The following is a 19,963-nucleotide window of genomic DNA, read 5'->3' as shown; positions in this document are numbered from 1 at the left end:
GCTGAATCACTTTCTGGTTATAAAAAAATGATGCGGGCGTGGACCGAAACACGTCACCACTGAGTAATCAGCATATCAAATCAACAAGTTGAATTTACCGCAATTTTTAATTGCGATGAGGTTAATAGTCACGTGACGCCATAACTTTGCATAGAATGCAACATGGCTGCCCGCCGTTGCTTCAAGCCGATGTGACACCGGGCTAAAAATCCTCAAATATTTAGTAATCGGCGGGGGCTCGTTTAAAAACAATGGATAATTCGTATAGCGACTGTACCGTGGAGGAGCTGAGAGGTGAAATTACGCGTCTGCAAGTGGAATTAAATGAAACGGCGCAACAGAAAGTCCAGGCCGCCGAGTATGGGTTGGCCGTTTTGGAAGAAAAACAGCAACTCCAACAACAACTGGAAGATTTAGAGGTCCAGTACGAGTCGACGAGACAAGAGTTGGACTGTGCTAAGGAAGTGAGTATAGTTGATAAACTAATTCACATTTTGCAACACTGTTTGATACGTTTTATTATTCCTAAAGATTATGTTTCACCCCGGTTTGAGGTCGCTGTGTTATGTTATGCATAAGCGTATACATTGTTTAATACTGGAATGTACACTGTGTTATGTGTGTACATTACTCCCTGCTGAATCATACAAATTGTACATGTACATGTAGTACTACACACATACCCATGGCCTGGGTGTGTATACAAGAATACTGGTAAACCATACATGTTTGTTGTACACATATTGTTACTGTTACCCACTACCGGTACATGACTTGACAATTAACTGCCAATTCCCAAAATGCGTCATTAGCCGCAGTTTGAATGACGAAATAAAGAGCATTTCTCATTGGAGTAAAAAAGTGGCAGTGAATTCTTCCGTCGGGCCCTCTTAAAATGAGGTCTACAACCTCATCATCACTACGCGGTCATCGTCTCTTTAGCGGCCTTTTACAAAGTGATCTTCGGTGGGCATTCAGAATGGGAAATGGTTACACTGTACATCGAGCCTATGTGATATCTCGAAAAAAGCCAGGAATTCCAGCCCGAACGCATTTAAGCTTAAACCATTATGAAAAACAGGAAAACCTCTCGGTGTAAAAATAGGGAATTCCAATGCATGCACTATACAGATATTCAAATCAGAATTATTAGTGCAACAAAAGGAAATGCTACGTGTACAATACAAAATTGGATTGAAGAAGAAGTCACAACTCCCTCCACGCATCATTTCTGCAGCCTGAGGCAGCTCTTCCAATCGGATGCAGACGGTCTCTCAATTTCCTTTATTTATGGCTCCTTGTTATTGATCTACATGTACATGTACCCCATCAATCTGTCTGCTCGTCGAGATTGGCAGTACCATTAGACTCCTTACTTGGCTAAATTGGGCGGCTAGTGGTGAAGTGAAAGAAAATGTTATATCTGCAAATGATTGTCATTGTTGACTTTTTCGTCTTTGCTACATGTAACTTTACCATTTTGGCCTGAAATGTCTTGACCATCTTTGGAGACTTTGGCATCATTGTTGACTGAGCCATCTTTCCCGTCTTCGCCATAATTCAAACTGGGTCATCGTTGCTGACGTGGCCATCTTTGAATCATTGAATGCAGAATATGCCTTTTTGGGGGGACTTATTCTGTCAGTCTTATGAGTCAATGATTCCGAAAACAAGAACCTAATCCGAGATGTGTACCATCCAGCGCACATCAAACAACCAGCTTGGAATAGGCTGCTCTATGGTCTACAGTAGCCATGGCAACAAGTGCTATGCCGGCTATGCTATCAAAACCGTGAAGTTGGGCCAGCCGGAGCCATATATTGGCGGTGGAACCAATGCTATGCTAACGTGTGGGTTTGCTGGTGATGAACTATACATTGGTTTCTAGTGCCTCCCTAGCATTTTAATCAATTAACAACAAATAATGCTATATGAAATTATCAACACGAAGAAATTCGGAAAACTGGAAATCAGACAGAATTCAGTTTTAATGAACTATATTCCAAGTTTTCCTGCCATCAAAGCATTTGACATCATCAGTAATAACAGAATAAGCGTGCCAGGCTGTAACAGATTTTCCATTACTCAGATGACAGTGGAAATTTGGTATTTTTGGTGCTCTGCATAATGTGCTACACTGAAGCTGGCACAGGAGCCATACTTGTATTGGCCATCACTGTTCAGACGTAACACTGGTGCTTGATAAATGTCACATCGTTCGGTTATCTGATATGTTACATGCCCAGCTGAGCTTCATGAGGGGATAAGAAGGAATACTTGAGTATGCATGCCATTAACTATAAAGTAGATGGATTAGGCAGACTTCAAACAGAAGATGTTGGTTGCCTGCACTGCTGTACAGGGTCAGCAAAATATTTTCTTGTTGTCATCGAGCTATATTCTAGGTTTTCATGTTGCCTTACCTGGGCCACCCCCTCTTCATCGGTAACAGTACATTTCGTCCCCGGACAGTTAGTCTCCAGACAGTAAGACCCCAGACAATTCGTCCCTAGGATTTTTCGTCCCTGGACAATTCGTCCCTAGGACTTTTCGTTATCATGGTGATGTGGTACAAAATGGGGCAATGATTGGGTGACCTGGTCTCCCCATGAGATCTACATGTATATAAGCATAGCCTGGCACCTCCAATTGCCAGGCCGGCCAAATTTAATTTCACACACTCTCGATTTTCTGCCGTGGTACACTATGTACTTGGCATAATTAGGCTTGTATAACAAAGGACGTAATCGGACCTCATTTTATACCTTATTGTTGTTCATTGATCCAACTAATCATATTCCTCAATAAGTAAATGAGAATTACATCATTTCCTAGCACGGCTTCGACTTGGTCTGGAATTTTGCCTTTCGCATCGGGCGCTGATATTGAGCATTGCCGCAAACCTGACGTTTCTTGTAGGGAGGAGTGGGATACCACAGCCACATACCGCATTTGTGATACTCTTGTAAGAGAGCTCTCTCTCATGTGCCTTCGACAGTTTTAAGATAACTTTCATTTCAATACCAAGTGCTCGTGTTCTAGTGCAAGTGATGGAATTTTGTTGTGTCTCAAAGGTCCTCAATTATAAAATGTGATATAAAAAATCACTTTTATCTTGACACCTACCGCCCCAGGTTTTGAAAAGTTTGTGAACCAAAGATTCTATGTTGATAAGTCTAGTTCTAAGATTTCTCAAGTTTTCAAATATCATTAAAAAGTAATGCCTTGGCTAGTCTGAAAACTTGTTCAGTCAAATTTGTATTGCATTGCGATAGCACATGATATACTGCCAAACATGGTATAGAAAACAGCACAAAAGTCTCTCAATAACTTTCGCTAGCAAACTTGATTGACTTTATATCAACACATCCACTGTTTTCTTGGACATAAAAATACCATACAGTCAACGTGAATTAATGTTTTGTGAAGAAGTCCTAAATATTACCTTGGGTTTTGAGGCCAGGGTGTAATGCATGTAGAAGTGCTAGTGGGATCATTCTTGTTTAATTCTTAACGAAAATTTTAGCAATAGTTGTTGGAAAGACTTTACTGGAGTAGACCTTGAAATAAAGTGGAGAACAAAGTGAGTGACAGTCTTTTAACAAAGTAAACTTACAATACTACCAAGAAAATACAATGGCCAATAATGTTCAAAATCACTCAGTTTGAATCCTTCTGTTCCATTCCACCCCATCTGATGAGTAGCTTATTCCTGACTCCTATCATGTAGACTTACTCGTTATAAGAAGGTAAAAACATCTAGCTAAACAAGGTGCCCCACAATGCTACCAGAGCATGTTAAACACGTCTGGCCAATGAGTAGAATGTACTCTAAACTGATGTATTTTGAGTGTGAGCATTCTCTTCGAGTTCTCGCCTTACTTCTGCTCGTCAACAGTTAGTCAAAAACAACCTTTACTTATCTGTCGCAATGAGATGTTGACCTAAAGTTGTAGGTCAAAGGCAAACAGCCAAGATCGATCATAATCTGTAATTTCAAAACTTTCAAATAACTTATTTCTCCATAAACATGATAGCCTGTTGTCTAACAGTGACTGATAAAGCCAAAATTTTGTATGATTTTGAATGATCTGTGTTGGAGGTTTGGTCCTGTTGTCATAGCAAGATGATGAATAAAACAATTATGATTGTTATTTTTCACTTCAGTAGTTTAGTCAGGGGTGATCTTCGTGTCTGCTGAATCCAAGAATATCTTGACTGACATGTTCATCCGCTATCAGTTAGTAGATCATTCGATTTTCTGTAACAGAAAGATACAATGAAGGAATAGGTTTCTTTCAACTCACCCGTCTCTCAATTTCAGACTATGCACTGATTATCGTTCAATCTTCATACTACTTCTGGCTGTGGAGAATGAACTTCCTTTCATTTACCATTTCTTGGTTCTTTTGATCTAAATTATTTACTGACACCTTGTTTACTTCTATATTTTCAGGCATTAGACCAGTTCCATCAAAGTCGGAGGCGGGCAAGTCAAGCGGGTGCACATGATGAAGAAAGTCTGTTACGAGAAACAGCAAACCGAGAAGCCTTCTACAATACATCCATCACAGACCTCGAAAATGAACTCAAAGCGGCGAAAACGGGGATCGAACGTCTCAAAAATGATAATGATCGGTTACAAACGATTACGCTGGAAATGTCGCAACAATTGGAAAGTATGGAGCAGGAGCGGAAACAGTTCAGGACAGAAATAAAGGAATTGAAATTTCGGGAGACGCGGAACTTATCTGATTACTCAGAGCTGGAAGAGGAGAATATTACGTTGCAGAAACAGATTTTGGGTTTAAAGCAGTCGCAAGTTGACTTTGAGGCAATGAAACACGAGGTGAAACACCTCCAGGAAGAGGTCGATGACACAAATGTCCAGTTAGAAGAAAGCTTGAATCTCAAACGGATTATCGAGAAAAATCTTGAGGAGGCATTAAATTCGCTTCAGCAGGAACGCGAGCAGAAACATGCGATGAAAAAGGAACTTGATCAGCGAATCAACCATGAATCCATGTTTAATCTCACGAACTTGGCACAGTTTGGTTTAGGTGATGCGTTTAAAATGGGACATCCCCCACATGAACCAAACTCAAATCATAGTCATGATGATGGTGATACACATGATTCTCCTGCCCTGAAACGTATTGAGGCAGATTTCATTGTTTCCCAAGGCCAGAAGAAGGAATCCAAACCACCGAAACCTCAACCGGCTGTTGTCAATGACTTGTTCAGTGAACTTCAAATGAGTGAGATGAAGAAAATGGAGCATGCGCTAGAAGAGAAGGAGGTTGGGCGTGTCGAGATGGAACAGGCTTTACGGGAGGCAAGGGAAGCTCTGGAGACAGCCAGGAGGGAGTTAAACGAGCAGACCCAGAAGGCCGAGGAGTTAGCTGGTCAAGTTGCTGCGATGGAATCCATGGAAAAGGCTCAGCTTGTGATGGACGTTGAGAACATCGAATTGGATAAATCAGATGCTAATCTGTCTGACAATGAGCAGAAGTTAGCGGAGATGCAGCGTGCAGTTAAACAGAGCGAGAAGAAGTATGCCGCAGCCTTGAAGCAGTTGGGTCATCTACAGATGGAGAACACTCGTTTGGAACAGAAAGTGAAGCTGGCAAACGAGTTCACGTCTGAAGGTGATTGGAAAGATGAGATTATTACTTTGAGGAATAAGATAATGGAATATGAGACGATCGTGAAAGATCTCGAATGTGACATTAAGACCATGACAGGGGTTGCCGCTGAGAGCCAGGGCAGCTTGAACACAGCACAAGATGAGTTGGTCCGAGTGGCAGACGAGCTTGCACAGATCTACCATCATGTCTGTGAACACAACGGTGAAACACCAAACAGGGTGATCTTGGAACATTTCCGTAACTCTCGGCACTTGCGGCAGTTGAGTCCAAAAGACAGTGATGCGTCGAGTGAGAAGTCTTTCGGATCTGAAACAAATGAGAGTCGGGAGAAGTCTTTTAGTCCTGAAGGAACAAAGGCTGACCCGATGACATGTTATAAACTGATTGAGACAGTGCGCGACCAGGTGAAATACTTGAAACGCTCGCTAGAACACATGATTGAACTGTCTCGGCAACGCCAGGCTAGCAACAGTGCTAACCAGGATGTTGAAGAGTTGCAAGAACAGGTCGTCAAGTTGAAGGCAATGCTTTCAGCCAAGCGAGAACAGATCGCAACTCTCCGGTCAGTATTGAAAGCAAACAAGTCAACTGCTGAATGTGCCCTTGGCAACTTGAAACAGAAATATGAGAACGAGAAGTGTGTAGTTACTGAGGTCATGACGAAGTTGCGTAATGAACTCAAGGCTTTGAAAGAGGATGCGGCAACATTTGCATCCCTGCGAGCAATGTTCGCCCAGCGATGTGATGAGTACGTCACCCAGCTGGAAGAAACCCAACGATTGTTATCCGCTGCTGAAGAAGAGAAGAAAACGCTCAACTCTCTGCTCCGTATGGCTATTCAACAAAAGCTCGCCCTTACTCAGAGACTTGAGGATATGGAGTTTGACCGTGAGCGACGCACCATGCGACGTGATCGCCCTAGTGGTGGGAATCGGAACAATATGGGTCCTCGAGTAAGTTATAATTATAATCCTTACGATGGATTCAATAATCGGGGTGAGGGCGGCTTCAATCGAAGCGATGGGTTCAATAGAAGTGAGGGCTTCAATCGGTACCCTGCCCCCCAACGTCAGAGGCGGGACTACTGATCATACTTCCACTCTGGCATATGTGATGTTTTTTAAACGTGCCAATTTTTACGGAGCGTACCCAAGGGATCCTGTCCTGTAAAAAGGAGGCGCTGCTGATCTTTCTACTGGCAACCATTGAGCTGTAGGTCTGGTAACCCTCGGCTCTGGTCCAGCAGTTGGACTAGGCCATCGCCATCAGCCTGTTTGTAATCTGGTTTGCTTTTACTTGCTCAAAGCCAAATACTCGAAATTCTCTTTGCAAATTATGCAAGAGTTGACCAGATTATTAACTAGGCTGAAGGTTTCGTGTATGGCATTGGATGATTTGAGTGAAACAATGGGTTAGAAGATTACTTTTCAGATTTTTAGATTATCATCAAGGCTGGTAAAACATCCATTTCATTTTCTGCATATTTAATCCTTCAGCGAAGCAAGTACCGACTTGCCCTATCTGTTTGAATCAGTTTTGTGGTAAGAGTGTTTGTTAGTGCAGAATTGAACTTGCAAAAAACGAAATGGTTGAAAGGTTTTCAATGTATTCATTGACTTCCTGAGACAATAACCAGTAAAGTTTAAACGTTCATCAGATAATGAGCTAGAAGACAAACTTCCTTTCAGTCGTCTGCTCATTATTTTGATTCGTCCAAACATTACGGTGATTTTCTCAGGACCTCAATCTCGTGTTTTTTCTTTGCCATATGTGCGTAGCGTGTCTGTACATTCCACCAAGATTGTACGGGATGTCTTTGTTCAGGGATCCTTGAGGAGTAAATACTGAGGCCATTGGTTGGCACGTCTGGGTACTGGTTACCTGGATAGGCAGCCGATGCGGAGGTGCCATTATAAGATACAGTAAACTGTTAATATGTAGTCATCTTGTTCAAGGCGGAACTGAAAAATTGTGTCTATCCACTGACTTGTTTTGATAACTTGGGGCTTGAGGTATAGTGTTAAGGGGAATGCATGTAATGTAAATGAATCATCTTTCTTGTGTAAACTTACTGCATGTTAATGGACATGAATGCTTTTCTGTGTTAATGTCTGGTGAGGTGCAAGAGAAGAAACTGATAGAAAATGATACCAATTAGACTATTCTATTTCTGTGATGGGGCAGTTCTATGGACATTGCTTGGAACGATTGTGGATGTTATGTTGCTGAGGTCTGAGGTTTCCCTTGAACTGACATTGATGGTAACTCCACGGGATGGCTGGGATGTAGAGGCACATGTTCCCCTTGTAGCTGCACACCCAGAAAGATGAGTAAGCTGTTCAACATGTTCAATGACACATTTCACATCAAGGTATATTCAGGAAAGCATGTTGTACTTAATAGAGAGGTTCTACTGTACTTTCATTTTACAGTATTTAAGAACAGGAAGGTGTTTCATTACAAAACCCCCGGAAGTGTTTTGACCTTTAAAAACTGTAATTTTTTTGTGGTGGTAATGCCAACTCCGTCTGAAAGTGATAGCAATCAGTTTGTCAGCACATAAAAACGTCAACCAGCATTGGCATGTTAAAGACCATTCATTTGTATTTCCTTGTAACATGACCCCATCCTGGACGAGTATTCCTAAAACACAATTATTCAGTTCCGCAAAGGTGATGTACTTTTTAAGATGTCAGTATGTTTGTTGACTATGAGCGCCATGCTTTTGCAATAGTTAGACCAAGAAGTGAGTAATGGTCTACTCATTCCGCTTCCAGAATCCTGTGTACATAACTGTTACAACGTTATGTACAAGTACACAGCGTTCTGGCAAGTCCGGAATGAACTCAGTGTCATAATGGGTAAAGTTAACATAAAATGGGCAGTTTTTGGGGTAAAAGTTTTGGTGCAGTTGGTACATTTTGCTAGTGATGAGTCAGTTGACCTTGCAGACCGACTCTCAACATGAAACTTTGGATTTTGTTAGATGACATTACAGTAACAACTCTTTTAAAAGTACATAATGAGTTCTGAAATGGAACTCGAATTATTTCTGCTGAAACTTCCCCTATTTTTAACTTAAACATATTTCATAGATTTTCTGTGTAACATAATACAGAAGCATGTCTTCACTTCATGAATGCTACTGAGTGAAGAATTTTCCTATGGCTAATTCAACAGTGGCTAAGTTGGGAACTCACGGCCCTGTTGGTGGCCCATTAGACACGCTATCTTCTCCATTGCCTATCTATGCTTGGGGGAATTCGGTAAAGGTAAACCATGTTATTATAAACCCTGGAACCTTTCCGGGATTCCATTGTCTTGGAAGTCGATTGAACACCGGTGGCAAGTATCAAATAATGTGGTATAGGTGAGCCGATCTTGTGGTGGGTGTGAATAATATGTCTTTCATTAAGATTCCATTTACCCTCTACAACCATCCAAGTTCTGCTTCTCTATTGACGATCCAAATCAATTGGAAATATTTAGGAGGCGAATAAGGTAAACTGGTACAATTATTGCCATTGTGTGCATTGATGTGTACTGACAGCTCTTGATTACACTGTAGAGGAGGTTACAATTGTACCTAGGATAATAATTGTACCACTTCACCTCACCAATATCCAAAGAATGTTGATTTCGTGGGGCTAATGTTTCAAACATGAAAGAAAAAAGGAAGTTTCAGCTTAGAAATATTCAGAGTTCCATCACTCTATCAACGGTGATATTTATATACTGATCATGTTATATTTAAGATTTATTTAACCCTCTCTTAACGTAGTTTTACAATGTATTGTTTTTTTTGTATTAACGTTTTGGCAAGTTCAACGTGATCACAATCCTGCAAATTTTCAAAAATTACCATGGACAAAATTTAAAAAAACATTTTATGCAACATTGGGATACACTAAGAAAAATTGCGATCTGATGCGAAAGTCTGTTGTCTGTCCATGGCAGAAATATCTTGAGAAATATTTGATTATTTCAGGATTTAACTTGGCCCATTATTGTAAATATGTAAGAAATTTTAACTAATGAGCTACCAAACTATCACTATAGATAATATGGTTTTAAAATATAATTATTTTAGTAGTAATTTCAATTCCATCTTCACCGTTCTCTGCAAGTCCATTTCGGGTTATTGTATTTATATGATTATCTAAAATCTAGATAACTTTAAAAACTTTTAATTTTATACAGCTCAGTATAATGTGAAAATTCAATTCCTGAAAATGATAGTGTATGTTTTCATTGAAATGTCTCGAAAAAGGAATCTCTAAGGGAAAAAATTGTTCTCTTTTTAGGACGTTATAGAATAAATGTGCAACTTTTTTGACTCTCACAAAAAATTGCTGCCAGAAGAGGAAACATTGGTATTTGTTTAAAACATTCTTGGCATAAGATATGATATGAGCATTATGTGAGAATCCAGACACTGTCTAGTGTGCTTTATTTTGTCACCTCCCTGTCACTCGCTTCAACTAGTCAGACTTGAATAAGTAGAAATACTAAGTCATTCGAAATGTACATTAGTGGAGCGGTTTTCCCGATCTAGTTGGGAGACGTCCCACACCGTATTTTGGTTATTTTTGAAAAGTTATTCAGGCTATGAATTCAATGTTCTCCTTCAAAAGCAACCTACATCTTTGTTTGCTACAACTTTTTTGCCTTTCCTAATTGTCAGAGGTTGTTATCTCACCAACGATACGATGATGCAACGACAGATAGCTGTAAATAATCCGACAGATTGTCTCTACTCTGATGAAATAGTCTGAAGCAAATGACAACATGATTTCTTTCCTCACTGCTTGCTCTATTTCTCTTGAGTGATCAATCAAATAACCTTTCTTTTCGCATTGTGAGCAAGACTTAAAGTGTGTAATCTGTCCTTACTCTCTACGATGTGTTCGTGTGTAAAACAGTGAAATATTTGTGAAGCTGATCGTTGGCGCATCTACTCATTTTCAAGTGGCTGTTTCTAGTAGATTAAATATATTCCTTTGTCATTGTGCCCGGGAGAAATATGTGCACTTTTGGGAAAAGTCATGTCAGGTTGACAACTATCTCTGTTTTTCTTTGAAGGGCAGTTGTCAGAGGCATTGTCTTGTGTTGTAATGCAATTCAGTTTATTGACCGATCTGCAGTTCCAAAGGTGGTTTAAAGCTGCTGTACCATTTATGGTTCTTATGATACAAGACTTAAGTGCTCGGCTCAAGGACTCAAATTGTCTGATGTACCTAAATAACAAGTGCAGTGTCTCTGGCAGCAGTACCATTTATGCAATGCCTCGAATTGTTGTAAAGAGTAACGCCTGGATGTAACTTTCTATGGTTACAGAAGAGGAATTGTTCAGGTCGTTGAGGTGCTGTACAGAATTATTTTCAGGGAGTTCGTGTTTGTCACTATCTATGATGTGTAATGTGTATATATATATCGTCATAATCAAAGACCGTTAGACTGTATTCCTTGTTGAGGGGCAGCACTAGACTGGTATACATCATGAGGTTATCAATAAATATTTCACGATGTGAAGACAGAAGTGCCATTATGTGCATTGTTAAGACATCGTCATCTGCATCATCATTGCTGCAGAGGTCGTGCAAAGGATGTCAGGAATTCTGATTGGCTCATGATTTATGCTCTTCCGTGGCCGCCCTAAAACGTAAGAATATCCTGTATTGTTTTGAATCTTTCAGATCTAAAATGTCTCGAGAATGTGCACATTCAAAATGAGACACCCTCAAATCCAGGCGTCAAACAAGGTTGAGACCTGATGGTGCTTGCGAAAAACGAACTTGGTGAAATATTGCCAGTTAGGAGCAATATTGGTGTTACTCGACCACCATCATATGATGGATTGAGCTGCACTAAGTGCCTGTGAGATACTGCTAACCATTAGCATTATGCTGTTTGCTGAAAGGCTATGTCTTGTGCATTAGCCTGATCTGAAGAACGCCCAATTTCACCTTGCATATGGTATTCCACCAAAAGACATCTCGGACATTTTAGATTTGATTGGGTATGTTGATTTATATTTGGCACTTGATGGTGGAAGAAATAACAAACCACTAGAAGCATTCTGTCTGAATATTCAGGTAATAAAGCATGGTAATACGAACTACTTATTTTCTGTTATTTTTTTTCGTTGGAATCTTGCCCCTCTTTTATTCATTTCTGAATTAATTTTACAAAGCTCATAGATTTTTGTTTGAAAATTACTTTTGTTTTGAATCAACCATCCAAAAATGTAGACTTGACACTGAAAAGAGCATGGTTCAGAAATGAATGATTGACAATTTTGACACTAAGGAAGAAATAGCTGTCAAAACTAGAAGCATCAGCAACACTCAAAAGCCAATTAGTGTTTCTTTGATTGGAGTTGACTTGAAGCTGACAGATTTGTAATTTTCAGTGTGGACATGCCTCCACATGTTGTTGCAGCACTGTGCTTCACCAATGCGAGGTGGCCACATCAAAATGTGTTGGAAATTGAACAGCTGATAGATGTATTCATACCTGAAGCTGAACTATCAACATGTTGACTAAGGCTGACATTGTTATACGAAACATGGCAGTGTGATTTTAAAAAATTGATGATAAGACTGTTAAGTTTGATAGCTTCACTCCTCTTGAAATAATTTTTTTGAGTTACTTACATTTGATCACTAAAATATGGTGGTTATTTCTTCCATCCATTTCCAAATAATAGGACTTGCTATAGATGATAATCCATTATGATATAGATATGCCTGCTGCAATGCACCTTGACCGCCAACTTTTTGTGATTCTCACTATGTTGATCCAAACAGTATGGCTATCATGACAGGACTCAAGGAGATCCAATATATGCTGTGGACCAGATGGAACCCTGTAAAAACCATTCCAGAGACCATCAACGTGATTCTGGAGGAATCATTGGATGTATTGACAGGATGTGATGGAACGTCCCTTCATCAAGATGGCTGCAAACCATTTGTCTGCTACGACTGTGTCAACAGACTGAGCCCCTTGCTGCAACATATTTTGGGCCCCTGTCCCCAGATTTGATTCATATCCCACTGATTGTAGATTAACCTTCAGATTGTGGGCCTTTTAATGGATTTTGAGACAACATTCAATGACCTTTGAGACTTATCCCTTCAAGAGATTTTGAGACATGTCCCTTTAAGTGATTTTAAGCCATTGTCCCTTTAACAGATTGTTGGTTACTGCCTGTGGGTGTGACAGGTTGTGGATGACCAACTCTTCAGGTGTTCCTTTCAAACAGGTTTTGAGCCGCTATCCTAAACAGGTCAGGGATGTGGCCTGTTGTAATTGTTGTCAGTTGCCAAATCGTTTGGTTTTTCAGTCTTGTAAAGGAACTTTTACATGCATGCACCTTTCATATAATAATCTACAGGATTACAAACCTTCGGGAAAATTGCCCAAATTTTGCATAACAATGGTGTAAACAAGATATCAAAGTTGTAAGCAAGGTATTTAAACCAGAAGATTATGAGATTGGTTGTGGCACTATTGTCCAGTGTTGATATGATGTGTTAATGATTGGTCAGTCGGGTGTCCTTGATGAAGAGGTTTTGCTTAAAGTAAGTTCATTTCAGGCTTCTTTAAATGATCAGATGATTTTGTCTCCTTGTTAAAGGTGGAATTCATACTCCAACAGATGACCAATGCTACCAACTCTGTGTCCCTTGCACATGAGAGGCGGTAATCTCCAAATTTCCATTTGGTACCTGGTGGCTGGAGTTCTACTGGTAAAAATCAGTTGCTGATGACTCGGACTGCAACACCGGCTAACAGAGTATAGTCAGCGACCGACTGGTTGCTGATGGTCTGCAACTGGAGTATGAATTCACCCTAAGACTTGTTCTTGCACTCCATCACAATTCCTTCATGTTGTCCTCTTTATTTTTGTAGTGCTAGCGATACGATCAGTTGCTTCATCCACAAGACGCTACCTTCCTTCTCCTGGTGCACCCTGGGATGCATGAGTAGCTTGAATGACGAGCATGCGCTCCACACCTTGCCGTACCGTCCAAGATGGCCTGTCATGTGACTTACATCGGAATCATCGTGAATGCGCTGTGATAAACATGATAGAGGATCATTTTGATACAGACGTTATAACGTTGCCATAGATTACACATGCGAGTCGATTTTATGTTTTTATCAAGTTTTTTGAGAGATAGTCCATTTTGTTTTTGATTAGTTTAGGGAAGAGGGTTTCTTTCTGATGGAAAATATCAAAAGTTGGACCTGAATCTTATAAAAAGTACATATCCACTGTGGACAAGCCCGTCACAAGCATGTAATGCTATACAGCGTAGGTTAATCAGGACTGACAGCTTTTGTGTGAGCAGCGAATCCCAATTTGTTCTAAATCTCCTTAGAATTTCCTTTCGACTCCAGAAATGCAAGAGAATCCTTTGATGCAGATTTCATCAGGATAGTTTACCAATCATAGTATTTAAACAGATGGCCTTGGAAGTGATAGTTGTGATAATTTTATGTTTACTTTGTTGTTAATTTCAGTTATTTGGTTATGCACAACTGCTGTCTTGTCCACAAATAGGCCTGGAGTGCTGTCTTGTCAACAAATAAGTTGACATACTTCATTTTATAAGTTGATTTGAGCACTCTCCCAAGCTCTGATGTGACAATGCTGTGGAACGACATTTCCTTCAGACAGTCAAGACTTGCTATATTGTATCAAGAATAGTATTTTGGCATCCAAAGAATCAGCTTACTACAGGTGTTACTCAGCAGTTTTGGGAACCAATAATTTCTGTTTGGAAGCTGCTGGTGCCATCAGTGATTGAGCTGATAAAATTTGGATGTCAGGGTGACCAAATTCGCAATGCATGTAACTAGTACATACTGGTGGGAATGTGTAACCACTCTGATGCTTGAAATAGTGGTGTTGGTTATTGTTGACAGGTGATGGGTGCATCTTGTTCCTGACTATGATGACGCAACAGGCTAATTCTGCATTGAGATCATCTTGTAATTAGTGCTTAACTATCCGATGGTATCTTTCTCCATTCCAGTCATTAAATTACCACCCGACTAGAACTATGTTTACCAGAATTAAACATGAACATTTTAAGCTGAAGGCTTCTGTTTTGTGCAGTCACAGTAAAATTTTGGCTTTTTGACAGAAATTTGGTGGTTTTTACTGGGAAGTAGCTCAGTGCATGGAGTCCAAGTGAAGTATGCAGTACGACAAGTACGACTATCAAAAATCATGAACATGCTTGTGTATGGGAAGCCTGCCAAAGCTAATAGTAATCATGCCCTCCCCTGCTTTTTCTGGCCCGCCAAATCATTCATGATGGTGGCTCATTTATGCATAGGACTTGCTCATCTGTCAAAATTACCATCATTGCAGATTTATCAAAAAGATGACCACGTTCATAGACATAGAACTTCCGAGGAAAATAAATTGATATTTTTTGAATGGGTGATGGTTGGAAATAAATGTTATGGATGATGTGTTTTTATCGTCATTGACATCACGCTGATTCACGCTTACCTGTTGCCAGGAATACAAGTTTGTATTTTTTATGCTTAGGGCCAACTAGAACTGAAAACACTTGAGATTTTAAAGGAAGATTTTGTATATTTTGTTTATGAATTAGTCAGGAATCTGGCAATTCCTTAGTATACTGAGCTGTGTTCAATTATTATTATACTGTTTATTTATTTTACTTTAAACAGAATATCTGCAGTGAGTTTAGATTATATCACTGGGCCAGGAAATAACTGGACAAATTCTTCAGTTTCTTCCAGACAAATAAATATGCTGTGCATTTGATCTGAGCCTTCATGAGACCACAGCATATACTTGGTGAACATTTTTTCATCTAAGTATTTTCCGCCGTGAGGGGGGATAATCGGTTCATTATCAATTCTATAGAGATATTGTCTATTGAATAATCCCAGAAATGAATGATCTGTTTTTGATAATCCACATCTGAACTCACTGCAGATAATTATTCATTGATTTTATATTTGGTGTTTTGCCAAATCTGTTTTGCATGATCGTTTGGGACACCGTTGAAGAGATGCCAAAATGGCATGATGAACTAGAGTGCAATAAACACTCATTATGTACTTATAGATAGATTGCCTAAATAATTGGATATGTTTGATCATGAAGTCATGTCATGTTGTGGGTCCGAGTTGTTTCATTATTATCTTCAGTTTTGGATTCATTTACCTGGTCATTAAAACCCGGATTCAAAATTCTTTGCTCCATATGCAGTCATGACACGGGGGCTATAACAGCTGTTGTCATCCAGGATGTTGATGCTACCTTCTATTTCTCGGAAAGTACATTCAGCAGAACTCTTTTGCATTCTGTATCGGACAATTTTAGGAGAAATGACAATGCTTCTTACCCACAAAATGACTTGGTGGATAATTTGTTAACCTCATGTGTTATAAAGGTAAATAATAAAACGTGTATCAAATCATAGAAAAGCGCTTTTATAATCCTGTAAAAAATGTATGGTTACTGTACATGAATGTTTATATCATGGCATCAAATATGGTTACTTCATAGTACACGGTGTCACCTTTGAAGATGAATTCTATATAATATCAGTGTAGTTGGTGAAATTTGGTAGTGATAGTGTTTTTTATATGATTTCGTGTTGATGGTAAATAACATTGCGAGTTAAGTTATCTTTGATGCTATGATAGATTAAATAAAGCTGCTGATCATAATTTTTCTCATTGTTGTCAAAACAGATGTTTGTGAAAGTATTCAGACCTTATGTCAGTGCTGCTCCGCTTGAACTGAACTGCACCATAATAGTCCTATCTGATGATTGGGTGTCCCAGTGTTTATAGTGCTACCAACATTTGTGGAGAAAACTATTGACTGTAAGTGTAGTGTCACATGAAGGAATCGGTTTTGTAAATTTCACTGTAAGAGAGAACTGGCCATTAATTTCCTTCGAGGAAATTAGAATTAGATGAAGTTATGATCTATGATAATGACAAATAATTGCACTGCATTTTGCTATCGACGCATCAATATTTTGTATTTTAGTAGAATCCGATTGCTTTTACTTCTACACAGACTTGTCGGTAGAAAATAATGGTCAGTTCAGTCTCTTTTAAGGGGAAACTTCTTCTGCAAATTTTATTTACAACAAGGTCAATGTTACCAATTGAGCAAGTAGGCCCAGCAGTTTGGGGTGTAAGTGCATCTTTAATTCATTGATATGTGGGGACAATACATGTAATACATGTGCCGTAGTACGCAGTATGTTGATTTCCATGTGATAGTACTGTTTTCACCAGTACAAAATGTCACAACTGTGTTTGCTATACTTGGTGATAAGATATGTATCGTACAAAATGATTGTGATCAACAATAAATATGAACAAATTGAAATAGATGATGTTCCTTCCTTCTTCAGCTTTCCAAGATTTGGAGGTGCTGGCAGAAATGTGTGGTTCATTTGTCTCTTTCACCATTCATACCAGCACATGTGAGAACGGAAGACCATGTTGTGAGACATGAAGACCATTTTCAAAAACTGATTAGAAGAATGGCTGATAGACATTTCCAGACTATCTGACTGGATTGATTTACACATCTCAGTCTATGTCTCTCGAATGTGGAAGATACATTGTGCACACTAATGCGCTGCTGTGGTCTTGTGGCTCGGACTCCCGGCCGGCATCAGAGTTCCCTGGTTTGAACCCGAGTCAGTGCAAGATTCTTGGCAGGTCTCTTTGTCTGAATTGCCTTCCACCCAGGTGTATCAATGGGTAAGAGTTAAAAATCCTCTGGTTGTAGCACTGATAGCGCAACTAGTCCTCTTGGATCTATATACTAAGATATTTCGGGATAGACCAGGGTTACGGTGAGAAGCCAGAAGATAACCTCTAGTCATCTGAATATAAAGTGAAATTTTGATTTTGATGAACTAGGTTGGTCACAGTCATACCAAATTACTGAAATGTTTTTTGCATCCCAGAGCTAAAGACGGATGGAACTAGGGACCAGTCTGGTTCATACAAGGACAAAAGATGCCACAGAGAGGAAAGAAATAACATCAATTTAAACTTCTGTTTTATGTTTATTACAAAACCACTACCAATCGGTATAACCTTTTACATTACAATGATGGCCTGCAGATGATATCATTCAAGTAGTACTAATTCCTCAGGCCATAAGATGGCAGCACAGTGATACCAGCACGAAGCCTGGTCAGACAGTCAGCTGAATACCATAAGGCATATCAAACCATTTTATGGCAGAAGTCCTGTCCAGGGAGATGACGCCTCGGTGATCATGGTGATGCTCTCTTTGTCACTGAATTAGCCTGTCAAAGACACTTGACATCGAGTTCAGTTCAGAGTTTTCCTCCTTGTGGGATCATCTAATTTGTACCAAGAATCTTTAACCAAACCAGAATGTTCAGTCACTCAGCTCCTCCTCATCACTGAAATAAGCATCTTTTTTATAATGCTTCCTTTTCGGTTCATCCTCTTCATAACTTCCCGATGGCACAATGAACTTCTTTGATAATTCCTCCGATGCTGACATCTTCTGTTGCTGTGAAAGAACAAGTGGGCTTTTAAAATTTTACTGGAACAACAATTGGCGTACTATACAAATCCCATGATGTACTTGCAAACTGTCTACTAGAAGTTTTGATACACTGGTATCTACCAGAACGATCAGATAAAATAGGAAGTATAGCCATTCTGATAGCACTGGCTCTCATGAGACTCCCAACTACATTTACAACCATACATATTTACCTGGTATTGAATGGCTGCTGCCAGGCTATCGTCCTGCGGACCTTTCTCAGAATCGTCATTGTCTGATTGATCAGAGTCGCCATCATCCCTAGAAGATGGAAAATTATGAAGATTTAAGATAGATAGGCCTAAATGCCAAAAGAGTACAGCACAACACAAAACTGCATTAGATTATTGATGTCTTTTCGTTTGCCAGAAGAACTGATAGAATTGACTTCACCATGAAAAGATTCAAACAGAATCCAAATTGCTGGGTGTATTGAAGAGTTGATCAAATGAAGTGAAAGACACCTAGGGAAATGCAGTAAAGGGTACCAATGACTTAATGAATGAATATTGTTTTGGCAACCAATGAGTCTTAAATTATGTATGTTCATGTGTATGATACTTACAAGTGGTCTCCTTTCCTCTTCCTTTCTTTCTTTTTTGGAGGTTCCCTCTCACCAAGCAGATTCTTTGGACAGTTGTAGCTCATGTGGCCTTCCTCCTGCATAAAGAAGCATTCTGATTAACAAGGGCATGCATGACACAAGACACAAGGTTTAGCTTGGACTTTTTAGAAAAAAGTGTTTAAAAAGAGGACTGCATGTAGCGAGGGAACAGCAGATGTAGACACTTTCTTCAGAAATGTGTTCGCTACAAGCCTAATTTCAAAACACACTTACCCCACATTCATAACACTTTGATTTATCAGGATAAACCTTTCTTCTGATGAATTCAGAGGCTCGTCCATTGTCTTTGGCTACACTACACTTCAAGTTTCTTCCAAACATCTGAAAAGAGTAAGCTATTCATTGACATTTTATTTCAATAATCTACACCAGACAGAATCTAAGAAAAACACAAAAGGGTATATGGCTCCTAAGCAGTATTTAGGTCATTTAGAAATCAGAAAAACTTCTAATAGGCTAATGCATTTTGTGGCTATGTGACTATTGTGAGCTGGAAGTTGGCTGTCACACAATAATTTTGTTTCAAAACTAAGACAAGAGATATTTCTGTTGCTTGCGGCCGGCCTTTTGGATTCAGACTTCGATGAACATTGAAAAGGACTTCACGATCAAATTACCTCAGTGTTATTGAGGGACCTGATTGCCTTCCATGCATCTTCCCTCTTCAGGTAGAGTACAAATGCTATACCTTTGCTGGTTCTGGTATACTTGTCCTTCACAATGGTCACCCTGAAAATGTGATGAAACAGAATCATTGTCATATGACGACATAAATTTGTTAACGACCTTTTCCATATCCATCACAAATCAACTTGAATCAAGCAAAATTAACTTTTGAGATAGCCCCTCTAAAAAATCATGGCAGTTCTTACTTCACAACTTTGCCATATTTCTCAAAGATCTTAGCAATGTCATTGTTGGTAAGAGAGAAAGGCAGGTTAGAGACATAAACTGTACTCTTGCTTGGCGCCAAGCCCCCACTCATTCTGATATATCAGGCGTATTTCGCAATTTTCTGATGAGAAAAATGAAAATTTGGATTTTGGGAAGCCATTGCTGTTGTCAGTGCCCTCTATTGTG

At 39.5% G+C, this 19,963-nt stretch overlaps 2 protein-coding genes across 3 annotated transcripts; one reads left to right on the top strand and one right to left on the bottom strand.

Annotated features, from left to right (window-relative positions):
• The first annotated feature begins 169 nt into the window (after positions 1-169).
• Positions 170-14,140, top strand: LOC135491192 (protein bicaudal D-like). 2 transcript variants are annotated; one of them, XM_064776906.1, is made up of 3 exons: positions 170-464; positions 4,457-6,601; positions 13,566-14,140. In XM_064776906.1, the coding sequence occupies exons 1-3, from the start codon at positions 252-254 to the stop codon at positions 13,569-13,571; spliced, it is 2,364 nt and encodes a 787-aa protein (XP_064632976.1). In that variant the 5' UTR covers positions 170-251; the 3' UTR covers positions 13,572-14,140. The 2 variants fall into 2 exon arrangements, with proteins under 2 accessions (XP_064632976.1, XP_064632975.1); XM_064776905.1 differs by lacking the exon at positions 13,566-14,140 and having other exon boundaries at positions 4,457-13,549.
• A 3,595-nt stretch (positions 14,141-17,735) lies between these two features.
• Positions 17,736-19,942, bottom strand: LOC135491273 (zinc finger CCHC-type and RNA-binding motif-containing protein 1-like). The gene is made up of 6 exons (XM_064777025.1): positions 19,756-19,942; positions 19,501-19,612; positions 19,097-19,204; positions 18,824-18,918; positions 18,432-18,519; positions 17,736-18,222 (listed from the first exon to the last, which is right to left on the bottom strand). Exons 1-6 carry the CDS (start codon positions 19,866-19,868, stop codon positions 18,085-18,087), a joined length of 654 nt encoding a protein of 217 aa, XP_064633095.1. The 5' UTR covers positions 19,869-19,942; the 3' UTR covers positions 17,736-18,084.
• Between the last annotated feature and the right edge of the window lie 21 nt (positions 19,943-19,963).

Source organism: Lineus longissimus, chromosome 7, assembly GCF_910592395.1.
Source record: "Lineus longissimus chromosome 7, tnLinLong1.2, whole genome shotgun sequence".
NCBI lineage: Eukaryota > Metazoa > Nemertea > Pilidiophora > Heteronemertea > Lineidae > Lineus > Lineus longissimus.
Note: the sequence above shows the minus strand (reverse complement) of the source record. Positions and strands in the feature narration are given on the sequence as shown.

Bases quoted from the DNA above. Each gene is read 5' to 3' on its own strand.
- LOC135491273 (XM_064777025.1), bottom strand. From the start codon at position 19,868: ATGAGTGGGGGCTTGGCGCCAAGCAAGAGTACAGTTTATGTCTCTAAC. The intron at 18,919-19,096 runs GTAAGTGTGTTT...TTCTTTATGCAG, and splicing joins CAAAGTGTTATGAATGTGGG to GAGGAAGGCCACATGAGCTA. The intron at 18,223-18,431 runs GTAAATATGTAT...GTTCTTTCACAG, and splicing joins CAGCAGCCATTCAATACCAG to CAACAGAAGATGTCAGCATC.
- LOC135491192 (XM_064776905.1), top strand. From the start codon at position 252: ATGGATAATTCGTATAGCGACTGTACCGTGGAGGAGCTGAGAGGTGAA. The intron at 465-4,456 runs GTGAGTATAGTT...CTATATTTTCAG, and splicing joins AGTTGGACTGTGCTAAGGAA to GCATTAGACCAGTTCCATCA.